The sequence below is a fragment of the Hyposmocoma kahamanoa genome, unplaced genomic scaffold, assembly GCF_003589595.1.
Source record: "Hyposmocoma kahamanoa isolate Upper Pololo Valley unplaced genomic scaffold, ASM358959v1 76, whole genome shotgun sequence".
In the NCBI taxonomy this organism is placed as follows: domain Eukaryota; kingdom Metazoa; phylum Arthropoda; class Insecta; order Lepidoptera; family Cosmopterigidae; genus Hyposmocoma; species Hyposmocoma kahamanoa.
This window is the reverse complement of record NW_020653900.1, coordinates 12,386,840-12,406,748: the sequence shown is the minus strand read 5'-3', so window position 1 is coordinate 12,406,748 and position 19,909 is coordinate 12,386,840. Positions and strand designations below refer to the sequence as shown.

Below are 19,909 nucleotides of genomic sequence, written 5' to 3'. Positions count from 1 at the left end.
AAACATTAAACATCAGAGAAAAGGTTCATTTTACATCGTAAATTCTTTATCATAGTCTCCAGTGTCCTATTCCTAGAAAAAACAATAAATAAATAAAATAGGCTTTATTTATCATTCAAAATACCAAAACTGTTTACTCTTCTTGCTAGTGTTATGATATCTACGGCGTACCTATTCATTTTTTGAGGGACTTCAGAAATACTAAATATGAAATTGAAATAAATTCCAAAAGGTATTTCAATATCGTAGACTATTATGAAAAACATGAAACCGATAAATACGTTTCAATCAATCATGTCACATATGAGGGTAAAATATTTGCGCATAAAACCCATCTGTATCTCAAAAGGATAGACCCACGTCACTCAAGAAATTTAACACATAACATGAAATGTAATATTGCTAACGCAGTCAGGGGACAAACGTCTTCTAAGTTCTTTAAATTGAAACCTTGAAAACTTAATACTAACTTAAAAAAATTAAACTTTTAGTGCGCGCGAAAGAGTCTAATGAAATTTAGTAAAGCCATATTTCATAATTCAAAAATTTGACTTGTTGATAGATAGTATAATAATAAAAAAGCAATAAGAAAGGTCACTCTCCGCCAAACCTTATCTTTAGATACCACACCGGGCCTCATTGACGGAATGGTATCAAGGATGTGAGCGAGCCGTTCGCTAAGAACGACTTGAGAGCGGTTACACTGTAGTGATGCAGTCGCTAATATCTACTTCTACACACGCGCGCGATTTGAAGCAGTGATGCAACCGCGCGACTGCATCGATACAAACACGCGATTGCACCGCATCGTAATCGTTTATACATCCAAAGTGTAGCGATGCAATCGCGCTGTTATGAACGACCGTACGCGCCTAGCCGGTCAGAGCAAATATGAGTAGTGAATTAATTACGTAAATCACCTCACTTAGAATCTTAACTGAAAATCAGTGCTGGGAACGCATTGCGTTTTCCAGCAAATACTGAGTTTGTGACTTTTTTGTTAGCGCGGCTGGCACCACACAAAGTATCTCAATATTTAGTGTTCTTTTTATTGTTTGTGTGAATGGTTCCTGTTTTAATTTAATCAAATTTTTATATATACATTTTTCTTTTGTGCTGTTGTTTCGTAATTATTTATTTCTGTTTTACGTTGATTGTTTTGATCATGTTTTGTCTTAGTTCTGGTTTGTTTTGTTTTCTCTTTTTTTTTTGTCTTTTGTGGAGTCATTGTGGTAAACAAATAAACGTATTTTCTTTCTTTCTAAATAATTACGGGGCTCTGAGAGGCCGGGCGACGGCGCATTGATAGGGCCGGTACGGTATGGGAGACGCCGTGTTGATATAAGAGAATCTTATAAGAAGTATTCGATTTGTTGTTCAATTTTATTATTTGACTTGTAAGTCAGATATACATTGAGATAAGGTGTTCAAATAAGTTTTTATGGATATGTATACAGTCCACTTTCAATAAACTCGAAAATTACGAAGTTGTACGGAGTTTCATTGAAGAAGAAACCAACACGCGCGTTTGCATCGCTTCTAGAAGTCGCCGTGTATAACCACTCTTAATGTTTAAACAGTTTAAAGCTATTAATTACGAACGTACGTTACAATAAGATCGCGAATTGTACCATGTACGGCTGTAACCAGTAATTGATTGATTTCATATTGTTTTGCGCCATTTCTGAGTTACTTTTTTGTCTAATTTGGGTGCGTTCGTAAACTATTTAGGATTTACAATAACAAATATAGTTTAATTTCTTTAAAAGTTACAAAAATTGCTTTAAAAACAATAATCACTTACATATTTACGAGAGAAGATCAAAAGTGGCAACACTACATAATATCCATTCGCTGTCATTGTCTCATGTTGTATGCAAAACTACAAAACAGCGGAATAACAGGTTTTCTGACAACAGTTTACAGTTATTGAAAAATCGCATAAGAGTGTAATTCATTATTGAAATACAGTCACTTTTGTCATATTTACGCGTTATCAATTTGCAATAACAAGTCTAGCTGCCGCGTCCCTATTGCACCACTGCAGGGCTTCTCGCGTCTAATTTGAAGGTACCCTTAACCTTGTATGATGAACGAATGTCCATAACTTTCTAAGGTTGTAATATTTTTGTTTTTAATTAATATCTTGATTTTTTACTACTATGATATTCATTCGTAAGATCTACTGGCTTGATCCGGAGCTCATTTAGCTCGAACCGTAGCCACGTCGAGAGCACTATATCATTCTGACCTAATCCTAGTTAGGTGCCTCGTTGGATACCCTTTTCCATTAAACATTGCCCTTTGTACAAATTACGTATGTATTTAATTAATGCCCATGCTTCACAGATATTCTCAACGTCTATTGAATTTTGACTACAAATATATCTTTAATCTCATGGGAAGACATTAAGTATTAAAATGGTTTTGTAATCGTAAACCAAAGAGCTATGAATCTCCATCCAGTTCGTAAGCCTGTCAAGTACATTTCTCCCGACGTCTCGGTTCTTAGATTTCTGACGTTTTACTGCAAAGGTTTTAATATTTTGTTTTATATCCTCAATTCATCCTAATTCGTTCTAAGTCATTTGAATAGAAGTTCGAGTATTCTGTATTCATTCTAATAGTGAACATACCAAATATGACGAAAACCATTTTTGTCTTTGCGATTAATAATTAGAACACAAATATTTTATTGTTGAATTTAGTCTCAAAAATTTAGTCCAAAATTCTAACACACGCTTACGTTTCAGGCATGGCTCCAAAAGAGCGCTATGCTTACGATGGAAGACGCTTACCTGACCATATTAACTTACATCTAAAAGGTAGTCATTAGTTGAACAAAAGCACTATAGATTTAGTCTACCATCCGACCATTCTATGACTAGAAGAAATGTTACTATAGATTTCTGCACAACTACTTTTATTATGCACATATATAGTTTCCAGCACTTGAAAACGATTCTTGGATATACTTAGTTACTTAGATATTTACTATGTAAATATATCCCTACCTGTGGGGTTATATACAAGCACTTTAAAGAGTTTAATGTACAGCACCTATTCATATTTACACCGTTTTGTTTTTCATTTCAAAATAAAGCATTTACTTTAATCACAGTGTGAATTGATTTATAATTAATTATTTTCTTATGATGCCTATCCACTACATTTTAATTCGATTTTACGCCTCAATAAAACTAGAAGGCGATTTTCATGCTATGATGCATCGTCTAAGGACCAAAATGACGAATCACAAAAAATACACTCACCACTCTTTGATTTACTTTAGCTATAATAAAGTAGCTGTGGTAAATTGTTTTCATTAGATATCGGTCAGATCTACAAACAGTTTTAACATAATAATTTCAAATGCTACGCTTAGTAATGGTCCCTTGCTGGGCGCCAAAATTCTGCCTATGCATATTGTTATGGTCAACTAATAAAGAAAAATCTATAAATACGTTAGGTTAGTTAGAATCTCAGGGTCGCGACCGGCTAAAGTAGGGGTTCTGCTCGTCCACTTAAACATTCCAGTGATTCCGGGAAGGCGGATTGTGTGGTGGTCATTCGTAGGTGTACCGATCCCACGGAAGGGACGGAGAGGTCCACAAGCCTGAAAGGGCAACGTGCATAGGAAACATCGATTGTGTTCCGTAGGGGATCCCGATGCATCCCTACATCTATGAGAACCACCGTGGGGGTTTTAATGGGTAAAAATCTCACATAGCCCGATTCCACCCTCCCTTCCCTTCCTTCCGAACCTTCGAAAGATACCCGACCTGTAGGGCTAGCACGACGGGACGCGACTTGCGCGAGACCGACATAAAGCGCGAGATCTCTATGCAAGAATAGCAGATGTCGCGCTTTATGTCCCTCGCTCAAGTCGTGCCCTGTAGTGCTAGCCCTACAGGTCGGGTATCTTTCGAAGGTTCCCCAACCTCGCATACAATAAAAGGTTAGGGTATCTTTTTTTAGTCCATGCGAATACCAATCCACAGACGCTAGGATTGTTTTTTTTTTTTAAGTATTATGCATTTCCACGTACGTTCAGTCGTTCAAAAAATCATCTACATTTTGTCATTAAGTACTTAGAAATTGCTAACTGTGTTAACATTAAACAGGTCAAATGATCTACATGGACAACTGGCGCATGATGATGTACCTGGGAACACCAGTGATGCCCGATCTCTCCGCTCTGGTTTCCACCGGTCTCTACATCAACGATTTGTCAATGCATGATTTTAGTAGGTAAGCCGTTTCTAACACCGAAAGTAGCTCAATGAGTCGCATAAGAGGAAAATGTTAATAATAATAATTTATTTCTCTCAAAATACAAGGTAAATTGTGTAAATACTTACTGCCTAGTCTAGTCTACTGTCTAGTGCCTGACATAGGCATAAAAATGCCTGTATTACAGGTCACCAGGTCCCCGTTCTTATATTTATGTTAAAATCAATTTTACATAATAATTTTGCCTAATAAGGCAGGTACAGTAAATCAACAGTAAAATGGATTTAAATGCATTGTGATCAATTAATTACTTTAAATTTGCAAAATTAAATAAAATAAAATTGCTACAAATTTTTGGAAAGAATGGAAATTGAAATACAAGTTCATAAAAGAAAATATCAAAAATAAATAAATTTGTATGTGTATATGGGTAAAACAGAAGTTGGGCTTGTGTGCTTGCGTGTAATGTGGTATTTGTATTTGGATGGGTAAATGTATGAGCAATACTTTAATTATAACGCGGGATGCAAAAGGTTTTCAGTCTTGTCATAGTCCAAGAAGTTACCACTGCTCGCTTACGGCTGGTTCTTGGTAGGTGATATAGTGTTGTGTTGTTATTGATTTTATTATATAATCCACTGCCAAGATTGCAATAAAACCTCTGGGCAAGACTTAGACGGCAAGGCTTGTTGGCACAGACGTCACCTTTCCTTCGTTTACCAACTAGATTAAAAAGGTTTACTATTTAGATAGAGAGAGTTATAAGAATCCGCTACTGTCGCAAGCAATAATCGACATAAGATTGTCGTATCAAAATCTTTACGAACATGCATGAAATAAAATCTCGCCTACGATTATGTGGTAAGAGATTCACAAGTATTTATACAGCAATCGAACAATAAGTCTAGGGGTTTGCTAATCGCAATGCAAGACTGCATTTCTGTAGTCAGGTATTTAATACCTAATGGTACACATAGCTACTCTAATTTGTAGTGATAATAAACAAATCAACTAGATTTATGAGGATGTTGAACAAATTCTGAAAGTAGACCCACACACGCACACACACACAGTCGCTTCGCGCTATCTATCCATACTAGGAAGCGTTAATTTATAAGTTAGTTTATAACACACAGTACCATCTCTTGACACGCATGTTTGTCAGAGTACAGAAAATCATTTTATCTCTTGATTAATATTTCAATAATGTATGGTCTCACCATACATACTTAAGTACAAATCTGCTCACGCGGCAACCTACTTAGGCCGCGCGCAGCTCTTTGTTTTATATGACTAATTAATTTTAATTTTAACTCAGTACGTCACCAACTGTCCACAGAGACACTACTTAAGGAAAGATTTGCCACCTAATACTTGTAACTTATTACGAAAATATACTTTGAACTTTCAAGCAATCTTTCTCTTCGTGCTACTCTACTACTACTTACAACTAACTTACAACTACAGTGCATGTATGGACTATACCTGGGCCATACAAATAATATTACAAGGAAAAAACTGACTTCTCTTATTTTTTATTAAAAACGAATTATCTGATATCCACGACCATTTACATAACATAAACTACTTCCAGTCTGTTGATCAGCGCCATCTAAATACCAGACCGAGTTTTGACCTTTTTCACAGTAACTATTTGTAGTATGGAGATTGGCAGTCCTCTTGAGTAAATGTATATAGTTACGAGTTCTCGTCTTGCATAGACATTTTCTCGTATGATATTTTTTTCGCACTCGACGAATAACTACGATATTGTTCTGTTTACACCATTGACTTACAATTATATGGACGTCGGGTCCGCGCTAAAAAGTGTCCGAACTTATAGGGTGTTAAAATCGTATACAGAGCGTCACTCACGCTTTAGTCTTCGTTTGTTCGACTGACAGCGAAGCAAGCAAAATTAGACAGTCTGCGATGACATTACAATTTAAATTCAACGTTTTAGCTTTTTCATATTCCTTTACATGTCACTACGTTTAAATAGGTTGACTTGGGACATTTTTTTCGTGGTTTTTGTATTAGACCTGTCGTCCATTTATTTGTAAGTCAATGGTTTACACGGATATATTTTAATAGTCAATGGCGAGGCGATTGTTGTCCGCGTATAAGGGCGATAGTCGCAAATGTTTACATGAAGAAACTTTTTGTATTCTTTCATTCATTGTGTAATAGTGATAAACAAGGTATTGAAGGCGTAGTTTCCTTTATTAACCGACTTTACAAAAGGAGGAGGTTCTCAATTCAAATGCATGTTCTGTATGTATGTAACGCAATTACTCCAACAATTGTGAACCGATTTTGAGAATTCTTTTTTATGTTCGATAGAGGGTACCTCAATAGTGGTTCCATTTAAATGTGAAGAAAATATTCCACCTCTAAGGGTGACAAAGTAGGGGATGAATCCGGTTTCGCGCATTTACCGTAACCGATTTTAATAAAACTTGGCAAATAGATGTAATTATTATTAACCACTCGTTAGTATTAACTGCCTCGGTGGCCATGTTTTATATTTACCATGCTGGTCTGCTACTCAGAGGTTCGATTCCCGGGCCAGGTGAAATATTTGGTTGGCCTACATTTATTTCTCTAGTGAGTTTGGGTGTAATTTGTAGTGTGCTATATATGTGTCCATGGCACCCGCGGCCCAGGGTTTCCCTAGTGCGGGGCTATGAATGTGTGCGTTATTATTATAAATCCACGAACTTTTGAGGTCGGTTTTTTATTGGAAAAGTTATTAGATAAACCAGTCTGAACACAAACCCACCAGCTGTCAGTCTGCATCCATCTATAAAAGCAGGCCGGCATCAAAAAAGGTCACAATACTTATGAACTAGAACATACAAGAACTGTTTACATCATTGATCTACAAAGACATATTGCTTAATAAATTCAATGTGTGATGTAAAATAGGAATAAATTTTGTAACTACTCAGCAATTCAGCCGCGCGCTCTGAGATGAGTCTCTGATCTATAAGGCATTACAATACACACTATAGGATATAACTTGGTATTTGGTACTTGGTGCAACGGCCTGGTGTCCGCAACTCGACGACAAAGCGCCTATTTTGCGTGTGGGATAGGATAGGACAGGATAGGATATAAATGCTTTACATTTTGAGCTGAAACTTAAAAAGTGATACATGTAGCACAGCTCATAACGGGTTCCAAATTATATTGTATTATGCACCACACAAATTGTTTTCGGGAAGTGAGCGGAATACAGCCATCTTTGTTAGAACTAGAACAATAGAGAATAAATCGTGAAACAATTTCATCTGCTACTCTGTGAATTTATGAGATAACAAGTTGAAATAAATGTAACAATGTAATTGTATCTGACACTTCAATATTTCTTACTGGCTTTGGCCAGGAACCTTTACGTGGGGCCTGACCAAATAACGTACCTAAGGGTGCGTACAGATCTGGAAAATGCGCCACAAGTGCGCCTGTTTGCGAAAGGCTCGCGTGCTGCACACGTGCGTTACGTTGTGCGATCTGTTCTTACGTGTATTTAACTGCACGCATGCAGCACGCGCGCAGCGCACGTGCAGCGCACATGCAGCGCGTTCGCGGCACATTCGCCAGATCTGTAAGCACCCTTACATTCGCGGCGAACTTACGTTACGGCATTAGCCGAATGACATTTGTCATTGCTCGTTTCGAACTCTGCTCTCGGCCGTGCACAGTAGTCATGATTCTTCTTCTATGATTTCTTTCAATTTATGGTTTACTCCAAAAGAAAAAAAAACATTATCGGATTTGAAACTTGTACGAAAGCAAAAACATAAGAAACATAATTTACTGTTGATAAATATACTGAAAAATTAAATGGCTTGCGACGACGACAACGTTCCGAGCTGTATGACCCTAAAATTGAGGCGTAAAGCGCTTATTACATACCTGTTTTCAAGGACCCTGCATGAAGAGCGGGTGTGGCCCCCAGATAGGACGCCGCTCTTATTAAGTTATTTATAAGTCGCCCAAAACTGGGACCCTAACTCCCTAATCTTTATTACACCTATCTAAGTTAAAGTTAGAGCGTTTGCACACTACGTCCGATACGCATCAGCGGGTCTACTCCCGATCTCCGTCCGACATCCGGCCGAAACAATTACTGTCAAATAAGTAATATTCGACAAAATTAAAAGACAAGTATCAAGAATGAAGCTTCATTCGCATCACGCGTCTTTTCATTTGGAGATACATTTCGCTGGAATGCTCCAGTCAGTCTCCGCCTTAATGAAAAAAGATGGAACCGAATCTCGAAAACAATGTAGTACTAAATTTAGGCATACTGGCAAGAAAATTCGCAAAATCATTTTGCAGCCAGGTGGATGTGTATTCTAGATATGGCACCTCCAGTGAAACACAAACTTACTTTAAAATTTGTGGAAATTACTGAATAATATCAATAATTAACAACAAACTAGTGGAATATTTTCACATTCTAGGAGACCCAAGGGTTGGCAACTACTTTGTCCAACGCATTAGCACAGTTATCTTTTTCACAGTTAAAGTAGCTTACCATCGGGTGCACGGTTGGTTCGTCCCATCCCTTGATGAAAAAAATACACTCAAATTGAGAATCTCCTCCTTTCTTGAAGTCGGTTAAAAATAAACATAACTTAATAATACTAAACCATTTTGAAAATACAGTTTTCTCGAAACAGCAGAGACACATAATACATTCCTTCGTTTTTCCATAGAGGGCCCAATGCTTATTGAAATAAATATTACATAGGTTTCAAGATCTCTTGAAATGTGTTCAATAGACCTAAAAATAAAACTTTTAACGATTTTTTTCTTTTTAAATTTTACAAATTAAAGTCTATGTTTCACCGGAGATGCGTTATTATTTGTGTGTCTCGATTTGGGTAGTCCCATTTGTCATTGTCTACAAAAAATTATCAGAGTTTGTTCAGACTCCACTGCTTACCTGAACCTTTTGGACCGTGATAGATTTATATTTAACTTTTCCTGCCTTCATAAAGATTAGGGTTACATCCTACTGTTCAAAATTCAAATTCAAATTCAAAATAATCTTTATTTCATAGTTAAGCATTATTACACTTGAAATCGTCACAATGGTTAAACTCTACGGCTCATTCGTAAGGCAGATTCCCCTGAGAAGAATGAGCAAGAAACTCTAGGGGTTGCTCTTTGTAAATAACATTTATAATTTTTTTATTTTATTTTAAACATCAGAGAACGAGACTACCTCCATGAGCTAAACGGGTTACTACCACGGATTTTTGTCATCCAAATACGCATAAGTTGTATAATAACCTTTAGTATAAAGTTTTTGTTTCACTATAGTTTTAAACCTCGTGAAAGGCGAATTTTGTATATCAACCGGAATCTTGTTATAGAAGCGTATCCATTGCCCCTTAAATGATTTTTTGACTTTGTGAAGACGACTATCAAGAAAAGCTAGTTTATTTCTATTCCTCGTATTAATGTTATGTCTGTCACTATTTTCCATAAAGTAATTACTATTCCTTTTAACATAAATTACATTTTCATAAATGTACTGTGAGGCTAGTGTAAGAATGTTAATTTCCTTAAACTTATCTCTCAAAGATACTTTGGGGCCCAGATTGTAAATTGCCCTAACTGCACGTTTCTGCAGGACAAAGATTCTATTGATATCGGCGGCATTACCCCAAAGCAAAATGCCATATGTCATTAAACTGTGAAAGTAGCTGAAGTAAACCAACCTAGCGGTTTCGACGTCTGAAAGTTTCCTTATTTTTTTAATCGCGTACACTGCAGAGCCGAGCCGTTTTGATAACTTACTTATATGTGAACCCCATTGCAATTTAGCATCTAACGTTATACCTAGAAATACAACTGTATCCACAAGATTCAATTTCTCGTTTCTAACTACAATGTTTGTAACCGTCTCTCTAACATTGGGTAATGTAAATTTCACACAATTTGTTTTTTCTCATTAAGAAGTAGGTTATTAACAGCAAACCAATCAACTACTTTCCGTTGTGGTGGCCACAGAATATCAGCGCCGGTCTGTTTCTCCGTGAGCAAACTGGCACATGCTGAGTGGTGACCATTTTGGTTCCTTATTTTTGTAGTTGTAAAGTTGTAAATTGTCAATGTAATGTAGACCAAATAAATATATTTTCTTTCTTTTCTTTCTTTACTTTAGATATAGCATTGCTCAGATCATCGTAGGAACATTGGTGCTTTTTAACTTTAAATAATAAGGAAGTATCATCAGTAAACAATAATATCTCATGTTTTATATCCTCCACAAGGCTAGGTAAGTCATTAATATAAACTAAAAACAAAAATGGGCCTAGAATTGAACCTTGAGGAACACCCACGCTAATTGCAGACCCTGATGATCTCGTATCGTTAACATCGACCCTCTGTACCCTACCACGCAAATACGATTTAAGAAGGTCGAGATCACGTCCCGCGACACTGTTATGTGGGGTCGTTGCCTAACAAGGAAATAAACGGATTCACCTAAATCTAGATACTTGTCCTTTTTCTGAACCATAATTAAAAAAGCTCTAGTATTATATAAATATTATGACGTATTCTAAGCAGTATAACAAATGTTATAATAGAATTTTTGTTTGACACATTTCGAAACAGTCCCTGTACTGTCGTTCTCGGTCCGAAACAACTACTATCAAATAGTAATATTCGACCAGTTGATAGACGCATGATGAGAATGAAGCTTCATACTTGACATTGTTTTTTTATTTGCTTGAGTATTACTTATTTGACAGTAATGGTTACGGACGGATGTCCTTGGTTAATCATGAACTTCCGCAGTCGACGTAAACGTCCAGTTTATATTCGATCTTTGTATTAATAATTATAACAATTCAGTGGAGTAATTACAATTGTTGGTGTTCTGGTTCAGGTGGACTAAGCGATGGATGAGTCACTCCTATAACGAGACGAGAAGTTACTCCTATAACGAGTCAACTCGAGGTAGTTTTCATGAACTCGAGCTAACTCGGTTGACCCGCCCCGCCCGCCGCCGACCCGAATACTGCATTCATACAACGTGTCGATGACCTTCAGGGCTATATACTCGATGCCTTCAGAGCAGGCTCGAGTCGCGAGCAATGGGCGAGTCGTGTTATTTAACTCAAGTTACTCCTATAACGAGTCAACTCGAGTTACTTTTTCATGAAGTCGAGCTAACTCGGTTGACCCGCCCCGTCCGCCGCCGAACCGAATACTGCATTCATACAACGCGTCGGTGACCTTCAGAGCACGCTCGAATCGCGAGCGATGGGCGAGCCGTGTTATTTAACTCGAGTTACTCCCACAACGAGTCAACTCGAGCTAGCTCGGTCGGTTCGCGGTCGGCCAGCCAATCGTGTCCAACTCAGCGAATAATCGGTTCGAGTTCTACTCGCGACCCGCGGTTGCGATGTCAAACACCGAGTCGAGTTAACTCGATTTGCAACTCGAGTTAGCAGTCAAGTCAACTCGAGTTGAAACAAATACAACTCGTGCCATCGCTAGGTGGATGGCAGATAATCAAGATCTTGCTCTTCTTAGGGATCGGAATGAAACACTTATTCACTGCTCAGAAAACAACTTCGTTTATTGCTCGATCTGTTCCTACTTAAGTACTAAAGGTAGTCTCTCAACTAGTAAGTGTATTAGCGAGTAGGTATATGGTATTGGTGCGGGGCGCAAGATGCACTCCCGTTCGCTGCTCGGTGTCCGTAACAACAATCAATATTAAAATTTATAAAACGACATTTCCTGTCAATTTCTGATAGCTATAAAGGACCTGGTTGAGTGTAAAAAAACTCATAGATTTCTCACCGTCATTCGTTAAGTAGTTTAATTAATAAGTCAGAGTTTCACTGTAGTTTTCTATTAAAAATACGTGTTTGTGTTGTACGCGGAGCAAATCACAAACATTGCCTCCTTGTTCAGTCTTACTGTAGCAAAATTTACAAACAATATTCTTTACAGGGATCTAATGTTAGCCGGTACTCAACAATCTGTGGAGCTAAAGCTAGCCCTAGACCAAGAGCAACAGAAAAGCAAGAAACTCGAAGAATCAATGAGGAAACTTGACGAGGAGATGAAAAGAACTGATGAGCTATTGTACCAGATGATACCGAAGCAGGTCGCCGATCGTCTTAGGAATGGAGAGAACCCGATTGATACTTGTGAGGTGAGTAAGTTGCCTAATCTTTGTATTTCCATTAACAGGTAAATTATTTCCTGGTATTTAGTTATTTTCATAAACCTTTTTAATGATACAAAGCGACACGCCTGTCCATAACAGTTGCAGTGCCACTCAGAACTTTAAATCGCAAAGATCGAACACACAGAAAAATTTTCGTCGATCTTGTCGGACTCGAGCCCACGCCCATGCTACACCGTAGCATTGCTCTGACCATCTGCGCCAGTTATATAGTTATAATTTTATGCTCTGTAGTATCAACTTAATGTGTGTCTATCGGTTAGGATGTGTCGTGCCGCCCAACAGGTGTCCTGTAAAAGTTCGCATATGCAAAGTAACATTAGTTATTTAAATTTAAAAAAAAACATATATAAATGATGCAATTATATCATTTGGTACCTGTCTATTATTATATGTGTTATACATTTCATAATTATACCAAACTAGTGGAGTAATTTCACATAAAAATAATTGAATGTAATAATAATAATAATAAATATCTTTATTTATCTCGACAACACAATACAAAGAAACGTAAAAAAAATCAATAAATGATCTTACACGAGCAGACATAACATAGGTATTTTTAAACATTTAAACAACATTCAACGTCAAATGAAAATGTAGCCAAGTCTGTGTTTACGTTACCTTAAAAGTATATTTACACAAAATATTTACCGAAGCCTATCCGTTTGATCAAGAGTCGACTTGCTCAACAATTTGTTGCACACCCTAAATGTTAAACGAATACTAAGCGCCCGTCCAGATGGCAAGCGTTAGAGCGATGCCACACGATGCGTTGTATAGTGACACTACGTTGTTACTTTACTGCATATTACTTACTACGAATTACTCGTTAAAACTAAGATCGCTGGTTCCACCATCTAAGTGGGGACATGAGTACTTGAAAATCTCACTGAACCCACTAGTGGAACCAATGGGTCCAAAAGTCCAATAGGAAATACGCGTAGGCCCGTGGATTAAATGCCTTTTTATCCATATATAAGCGTAAGGTGTTCGTAAATTTTGATTACCGGTGTCTATGTGAACGCCTACAGCTACAATTCGTATAATTGTAAGCGCACGTTAGCATAACGCGCTCTATACGCGCGTCTAAAAGCGACGCCATTTTAGCGTGCTAAGTTGCTTGCACCGTTCCAACGCACTTTGCGGCGTGTCGTTCGGATTAATATGTATGTATCCGGTTTTTGGAAAATGTCAAAATGACAGATAATAAGAAGATGTCTACCGGTATAACGTTGTTGCATGTGCGAGCAAATAAAAAAGTGATTTAAAAGCAGTAAAAGCGTGCATTTTATTCTAGAAAAGTGTTTTACGACACACCAAAAGTACAACATCGCTGTGTCACAACACGCATCGTATGGCATCGCTCTAACGCTTGTCATTTGGACTGATCCTAACAAAACGCAAATTTTGTGTTTATATTAAATTTACATGTATATGTGGTGCGTTTAATGTTTGAACAGCCTCGTTTATTTGAAAACCTGTGTTTTAGATAAGCACTGTGAATGCCAAGTGTGAAGCTTCATTCGCATCAAACGTCTTTTAAATTAGTCGTGTATCACTTATTTGACAGTCATTGTTGCGGACGGATGTCGAATGGAGCACGGGAGTAAACCCACAGGCACAGATTATTTAATAGTTCCCCAGGCTAGAAGAAACCAGCAAATTTTGATAATAAAGTGATTAATTTATCCTTCAGTTAACTGAATGAATGTTAAATATACGTTGCCTTAAAATTGCCTAATTCTAGTAACAATAATATGTCAAGAGAATGACGATAACATACCTAGTAGTAGTTGCAAAAATATCAGTGTGTATTTGTTAATAAAATGAAATCACCAACGAAGATAATATCACGAAAGGTTGAAGATATCAAGATATTGTGTTATTACTATGTGTCGGGTTGTAAAATTCTAATCCACCCGCCATTTTGTTACCTAAACCTTCTTTTGTTAAGTAAGTAACGAAGATTCAGGATGTGTCCTGTCAGATTGAAAAGTTTCTGCGTGTTCGTTCTTTGTATTAATAATTATAATAAACTAGGGACACATTTCACAAAAAGAAAATGATTTAATATCAGTATTTCCTGCGTTATTAGCCTTCACGCGGACGCTCTTTCCGTTATAATAAAAACGAACGTGAGCATTCGCGCGCGAAAGAACGTTAGCTTAAAAAAATCAAACAGGTGACCGCGTACGATTGCGCGTGCAGCCTGTACGCTCATGATCACGCGCGATGGAGTGACTGTGTACAGGGGACTAATATTATAATTTATAAAGCGACATCTCTTGTCAAGCTGTGGTAACTGTAAAGGCACCTGGTTGAGTGAAGAAAATCTTTGAATCTAAATAAATCCGTTAAATAAAACCGGTAAACCCATTGACTTACAAATAAATGGACGACGGGTCTAATACAAAAACCACGAAAAAAATGTCCCAAGTCAACCTATTTAAACGTAGTGACATGTCAAGGAACATGAAAAAGCTAAAACGTTGAATTTAAATTGTAATGTCATCGCAGTACTGTCTAATTTTGCTTGCTTCGCTGTCAGTCGAACAAACGAAGACTAGAGCATTAATGACGCTCTGTATACGATTTTAACGCCCTATAAGTTCAGACACTTTTTAGCGCGGACCCGACGTCCATATAATTGTAAGTCAATGGGTAAACCGATAAAAATGAAAAAATGGTCCACTAGCTTGGTATTATCTTTGTAAAAGATCGAACAAACACAATGAAAAATTATTTTCACGAGTGTTCAATCAGTAGCAGTAGAGCTCCTTGGAAAAGAGTTCGTCCATGGAAGTACTAGCACCTTATTTATTTCTTCCGCGTTCCAGTTTTGAAGGATAAGTGTGCTGGTGAAATTATAGGCACTATGGACTTGTCAACTTTTTTTAGTAGCTGTAGAGCTCCTAGTGAAAGAGTTCGTTCCAGGGAAGTACTGGCACCTTACCTATTTCTGCCGCCAAACAGTAATTTAACCGTTACTGTGTTCCGATTTTGAAGGGTAAGTAAGGGTGCTGGGGATGTTATAGGCACATAGGACTTGTCAACTTAGGTATGTGTCAGGGTGGCGGGCCCAGTGGCAGTGCCCCTCAGATCTTTACAATTTAAAGCTCTGAATGACACTGCAACTGTTATAGACAGGCGTGTCGCTTAAAACCAGGCGTACGACTATTATCATAAAAAAATCATTGTATCTATAATTAATTGACACCATCATCATAATCAGTTGCATTGTACGTTTGGCATTAAATCGGCAACCGTTGATGGTGAGACTCTATACAACTTGACCCGAACAAACTGGTTCGTGTTCGGAGGCAAAAAGATCAGCTGAGCGATAATAATATGCGGTAAGGATTTAATGTGGCAGCTTACGGACTTTTCTCATACAGGTTGAAACAGTAATTGTGTAATTTTTTGAAAAGTGCTTTTTACATGTGTTGTCGTTCTTTGACGAATGACTTCATTAGGAACTTGATCCATCAGAGGAAAATCTTATGTATTTAATATATAAAAATCATGGCATGTCACTCCATTCTGGCATCCTAAAGTTGAAAAGAAGAAGAAAATCTATTTTTAACCGACTTCAAAAAAGGTGAAGGTTCTTAATTCGCCTGTATTTTTGGGTATATTTTACGCGATCATTACGGCCGATTTGTGAGCCAACTTTGATGATTATTTTTTTCGTAGGAAAGTGGGTACCTCAGTATTGGTCCCATTTGAATTTGAAGAAAACATTCCTCCTCTGAGGGTGGCAAACTAGGGGATGAATCCGGTTTCGCGCACTTACCGTTATCCGATTTCAATAGAACTTGTCAAATAGATGTAATTCCAATAAAAAGCCGTTTAAGCAAATTTTTGAGGTCGCTTTTTTTAAAGAAAATGTTATAAGTTATGTTGACAGCAATATCGGGAAAAAATGAACTTTATAATTTATAAATTTTGGTATAAACGCAACGGAATATCCCAACACTAGTGACAGCAAAAGCTTTTGTCTTCAGTTAAAATAATGGCTATTTAGGTATTATTGTTCTACCTGTATAACTCAGGCGATTATTGGTTAGAAAGTTTGCAGTTTATCGGCAAATATAGTCCGCTTTCACTTTGTATATTATGTTTGAAGCGGACAGGACGGTATAATAAAAGTTTGCAGAGGATTTGAAAATGGTCCATTAGCGTTAATAAACGTTAGTATCAAACAATAAATAATAATAGATACGTTCTAAGGCGCATAATTCAACTTCATCAGCTTACACGCATCCACTGCTGGACATAAGCCTCCCCTAGAGCACGCCAACTTTCCCGGTGTTGTGCCGCCCGCATCCAGCCGCTGATTTAACTAAAGCTTACTGATTTTGCGACCTATATCGGTCACTTTAATGCTCTGACGTATGACCTCGTTAGGAATTCGGTCCATCACAGAAACCCCAAGCATAACTCGCTCCATCTCACGCTGAGCGACCTAGAATTTGTGAACGAGGCCTGTTGTCTCTGCTGCGTAGGACATAACTGGTAGAACACATTGGTTATATGTCTTAGTTTTAGGCTTTGTGATTTGTGAACGAGGCCTGTTGTCTCTGCTGCGTAGGACATAACTGGTAGAACACATTGGTTATATGTCTTAGTTTTAGGCTTTGTGGGATTGGCTACCTGAAGATTTTTTTATTATTATTTATTTATTTATATATATAAGGTACAACTGTCTTAATATAGTCATAGTTCTACAAAACTGTATATACAGTTTGACTGTAGATGTGGCTAAGCTTCCCAAATGCCGCCCAGGACAAACGAATTCTCCTGTCGGCTTCCTTCTCGAAGTTGTGCTTGCCAAGCTGGATATTTTGGCCAAGGTAGACGTAATTGTGCACAACCTCAAGAGCAGTCCTGGCGGCAGTTGTGCGTTGAACATAACTTTCGTTTTGTACGCCACATAATTAATAACATCTATTTAACTGCAAGCATGCAGCACGCGTGCAGCGCGCATGCAGCGCTTTCGCGGCGCATTCGCCTGATCTATACGCACCCTTAGTGACGGGACGAACGAGCCATGCACCTGGTGGTAAGCGTTACGCCTGTTCGTAACAGTTTTAGAGCTTTAAATCGCAAAGGTCTGAGGGGTACTGACACTGCGCCTGTCACCCTAAGACATAATTGTCCCATGTGCCTGTAGTTTCACCAGTATCCTTCTCCTTCAAATCCGAAACTTAGTAGTGCGAACATTATTGCTCGGCGGTAGAAAAGAAAAAAGTCTACATTATTATAGATGCCTTATTATGGAAAGGAGAAAAAGTCTACCTTATCGTGCAAAAAAAAATTGTTTTTATGATTAAGACTTAAATTATTATTTTTGGATTATTCTTATATAGGTACTCTAAAGAAGAGAGTCAGAATAGCAGCTTTTTAATTATTTTTGTTTATGCTTATAGAGCACTAATGTTCAGAATATTGCTTTATATCTCGTAAATTTTGACGATTTGTATTAAACCATAGGTCAAAGGTCATCAGACCATGGTGACATGGTAACATGGTGATTTTTGTCAACGATTATTACGGGTCACTCAGCACTACCAATCCTTTTAGGTATATGTTTTTGCAACTCTCTTTTTGTTCTAACCTGTTAACTAACCCGGTGGCCGAACGATCACCATGCTTGTCTGCCACGCAGAGGTCCCTGGTTCGAGAGAAATAATTGTAATGGCCTTACCTTTTTTCTCGTGACTTTCGGTGTAATTTGTGGTTGTTTATGTATGAGTCCATGTCAGCCGCGATGTAGGGCTAGTCCGTCGGCCTTCGGCGAGTATCGCACACTGATTGACAAATCCACGATGGCAAATATAATTATGCCATCGTAGTACGAGGCTATGACTGTGTACCTTATTAATCAATTGTTTTGTATCACCTACAACTTTTAAGCATGTCTGAGTGAAATGCCACTTAAAATAAGTGTATATTAAAACGTCACCATCCACTGTATGTCCGCTATGTAAATGACGTCAGGTACAATTTTCAACAAAGAATTTTGACACATTATCTTTAGTTGCGGCCCATCGTAACTGAACACTAAATATGCGGACCTTTTTCCTTTTTACAAGGTCTAATGGACTTATTTGTTGGAAACTTGAGACGGGTGCTGAATACGAGTCTTCTATAAGAATTGAGCATTAGATCGGAATGGTATTCAATTTCAACGAAAGGTTTTAGCCGTTTATTTATTTGTTATACGGACAACATAACAGATAACAATCAAATTGCATTATTAAGAGTTAAATATGATATTATAAAGTTCAGTACAAGTTTGTAGTCCTGCTTATCGTCGGAGATAGTGCAAATACGCGTAACTAGTACATTTATGGCCAAATTAAATCCGCGTAAATGTTGTGGCAAAATTACCGTGATTTATGGGGATCTATTGTTATCAGTCCGTAGGCAACATAAATTAATGAATAAAAATGAAAGTTGGAGCCTTTGAAATAACAAAATAATAACGTTATATTATTGCTCTCGTGTAAAATTATTAGTAGGTGCGATACGCACTTTTTACCCTATCATCATAGTAAAATAACAAGAAAGATCTACTGTTCACATTTTCCCAATAATTTACTTACTTAATTAATACACTTATATAGTTGTAAGTCAATGACTTATTTACTTAATATCGCATTTACACCGGGCAGAGTGCCGTCTTCGACAAACACTTCGCCTTGCAGAAGGCAACGCGCTCGACTCACCGTTTACACGCCGACCTGCAGCTTGATTTTGATTGCCTCTCCTGATCGGAAACTGCATCTTTTCTGAGTCGAGGCGCATAATTGCGATTGACATCTGGCCGATCGGAAACTTTTGACATTTCTAATCGGAATAATAGTTGATTTAACCCACAAATTAAAAAGATATAGTAGGAATCAGGTTCATCTTCACGCTCAGAAACGCATCGGATCGCTTCCGGTTTGAAACAAAATCAGCACGCTGGTGTGTACGCGCCGTAATACAAATGCGACATAGGTATGGCTGAATATCTTTGTAAGTGTAATACTACTCCTTTAAATGTTCTGGATCTTGAGTCAAAAATGTACACAATATTTTTCATGTAAGTAGTATCTCGTTAAGTCGACATATTCTTATCAGGGGACTATAAATGAAAGTGTTAGTCTTATATGTTCGCAAATAAAATGTCTTGCTAGGTATTCGGGTGATAGGTTTGTGCAGATATTTATTTTACTTAAAAGGTAAGAAGAGTCAATCGCGCCTTGAAGAACCTTATGCAAGTAGTAGTGTGAGGTCCTGTCTTTTACGACGAACAAGCAAAGAAGTCATTTTAAATTCGTCACGCCTCTCACTAGAGCCAACGAGGTTGTGACAATAACCATATTGGTAACAACTTAAATTAACATCATTATCTATTTGGTTTCTTGCGGTATCTGCTGGTAGATACATAAGCGTAAT

General features: G+C 37.6%; 1 protein-coding gene across 1 annotated transcript in view; it reads left to right on the top strand.

Annotated features, from left to right (window-relative positions):
* LOC113232357 (soluble guanylate cyclase 88E) overlaps positions 1–19,909 on the top strand; it is a 75,563-nt gene that overhangs the window by 41,011 nt on the left and 14,643 nt on the right. Inside the window, exons 6-7 of the mRNA XM_026467033.1 lie at positions 4,125–4,251; positions 12,220–12,424. Coding sequence (XP_026322818.1) covers positions 4,125–4,251; positions 12,220–12,424 — 332 coding nt within the window. The remainder of the gene's footprint in view (positions 1–4,124; positions 4,252–12,219; positions 12,425–19,909) is intronic.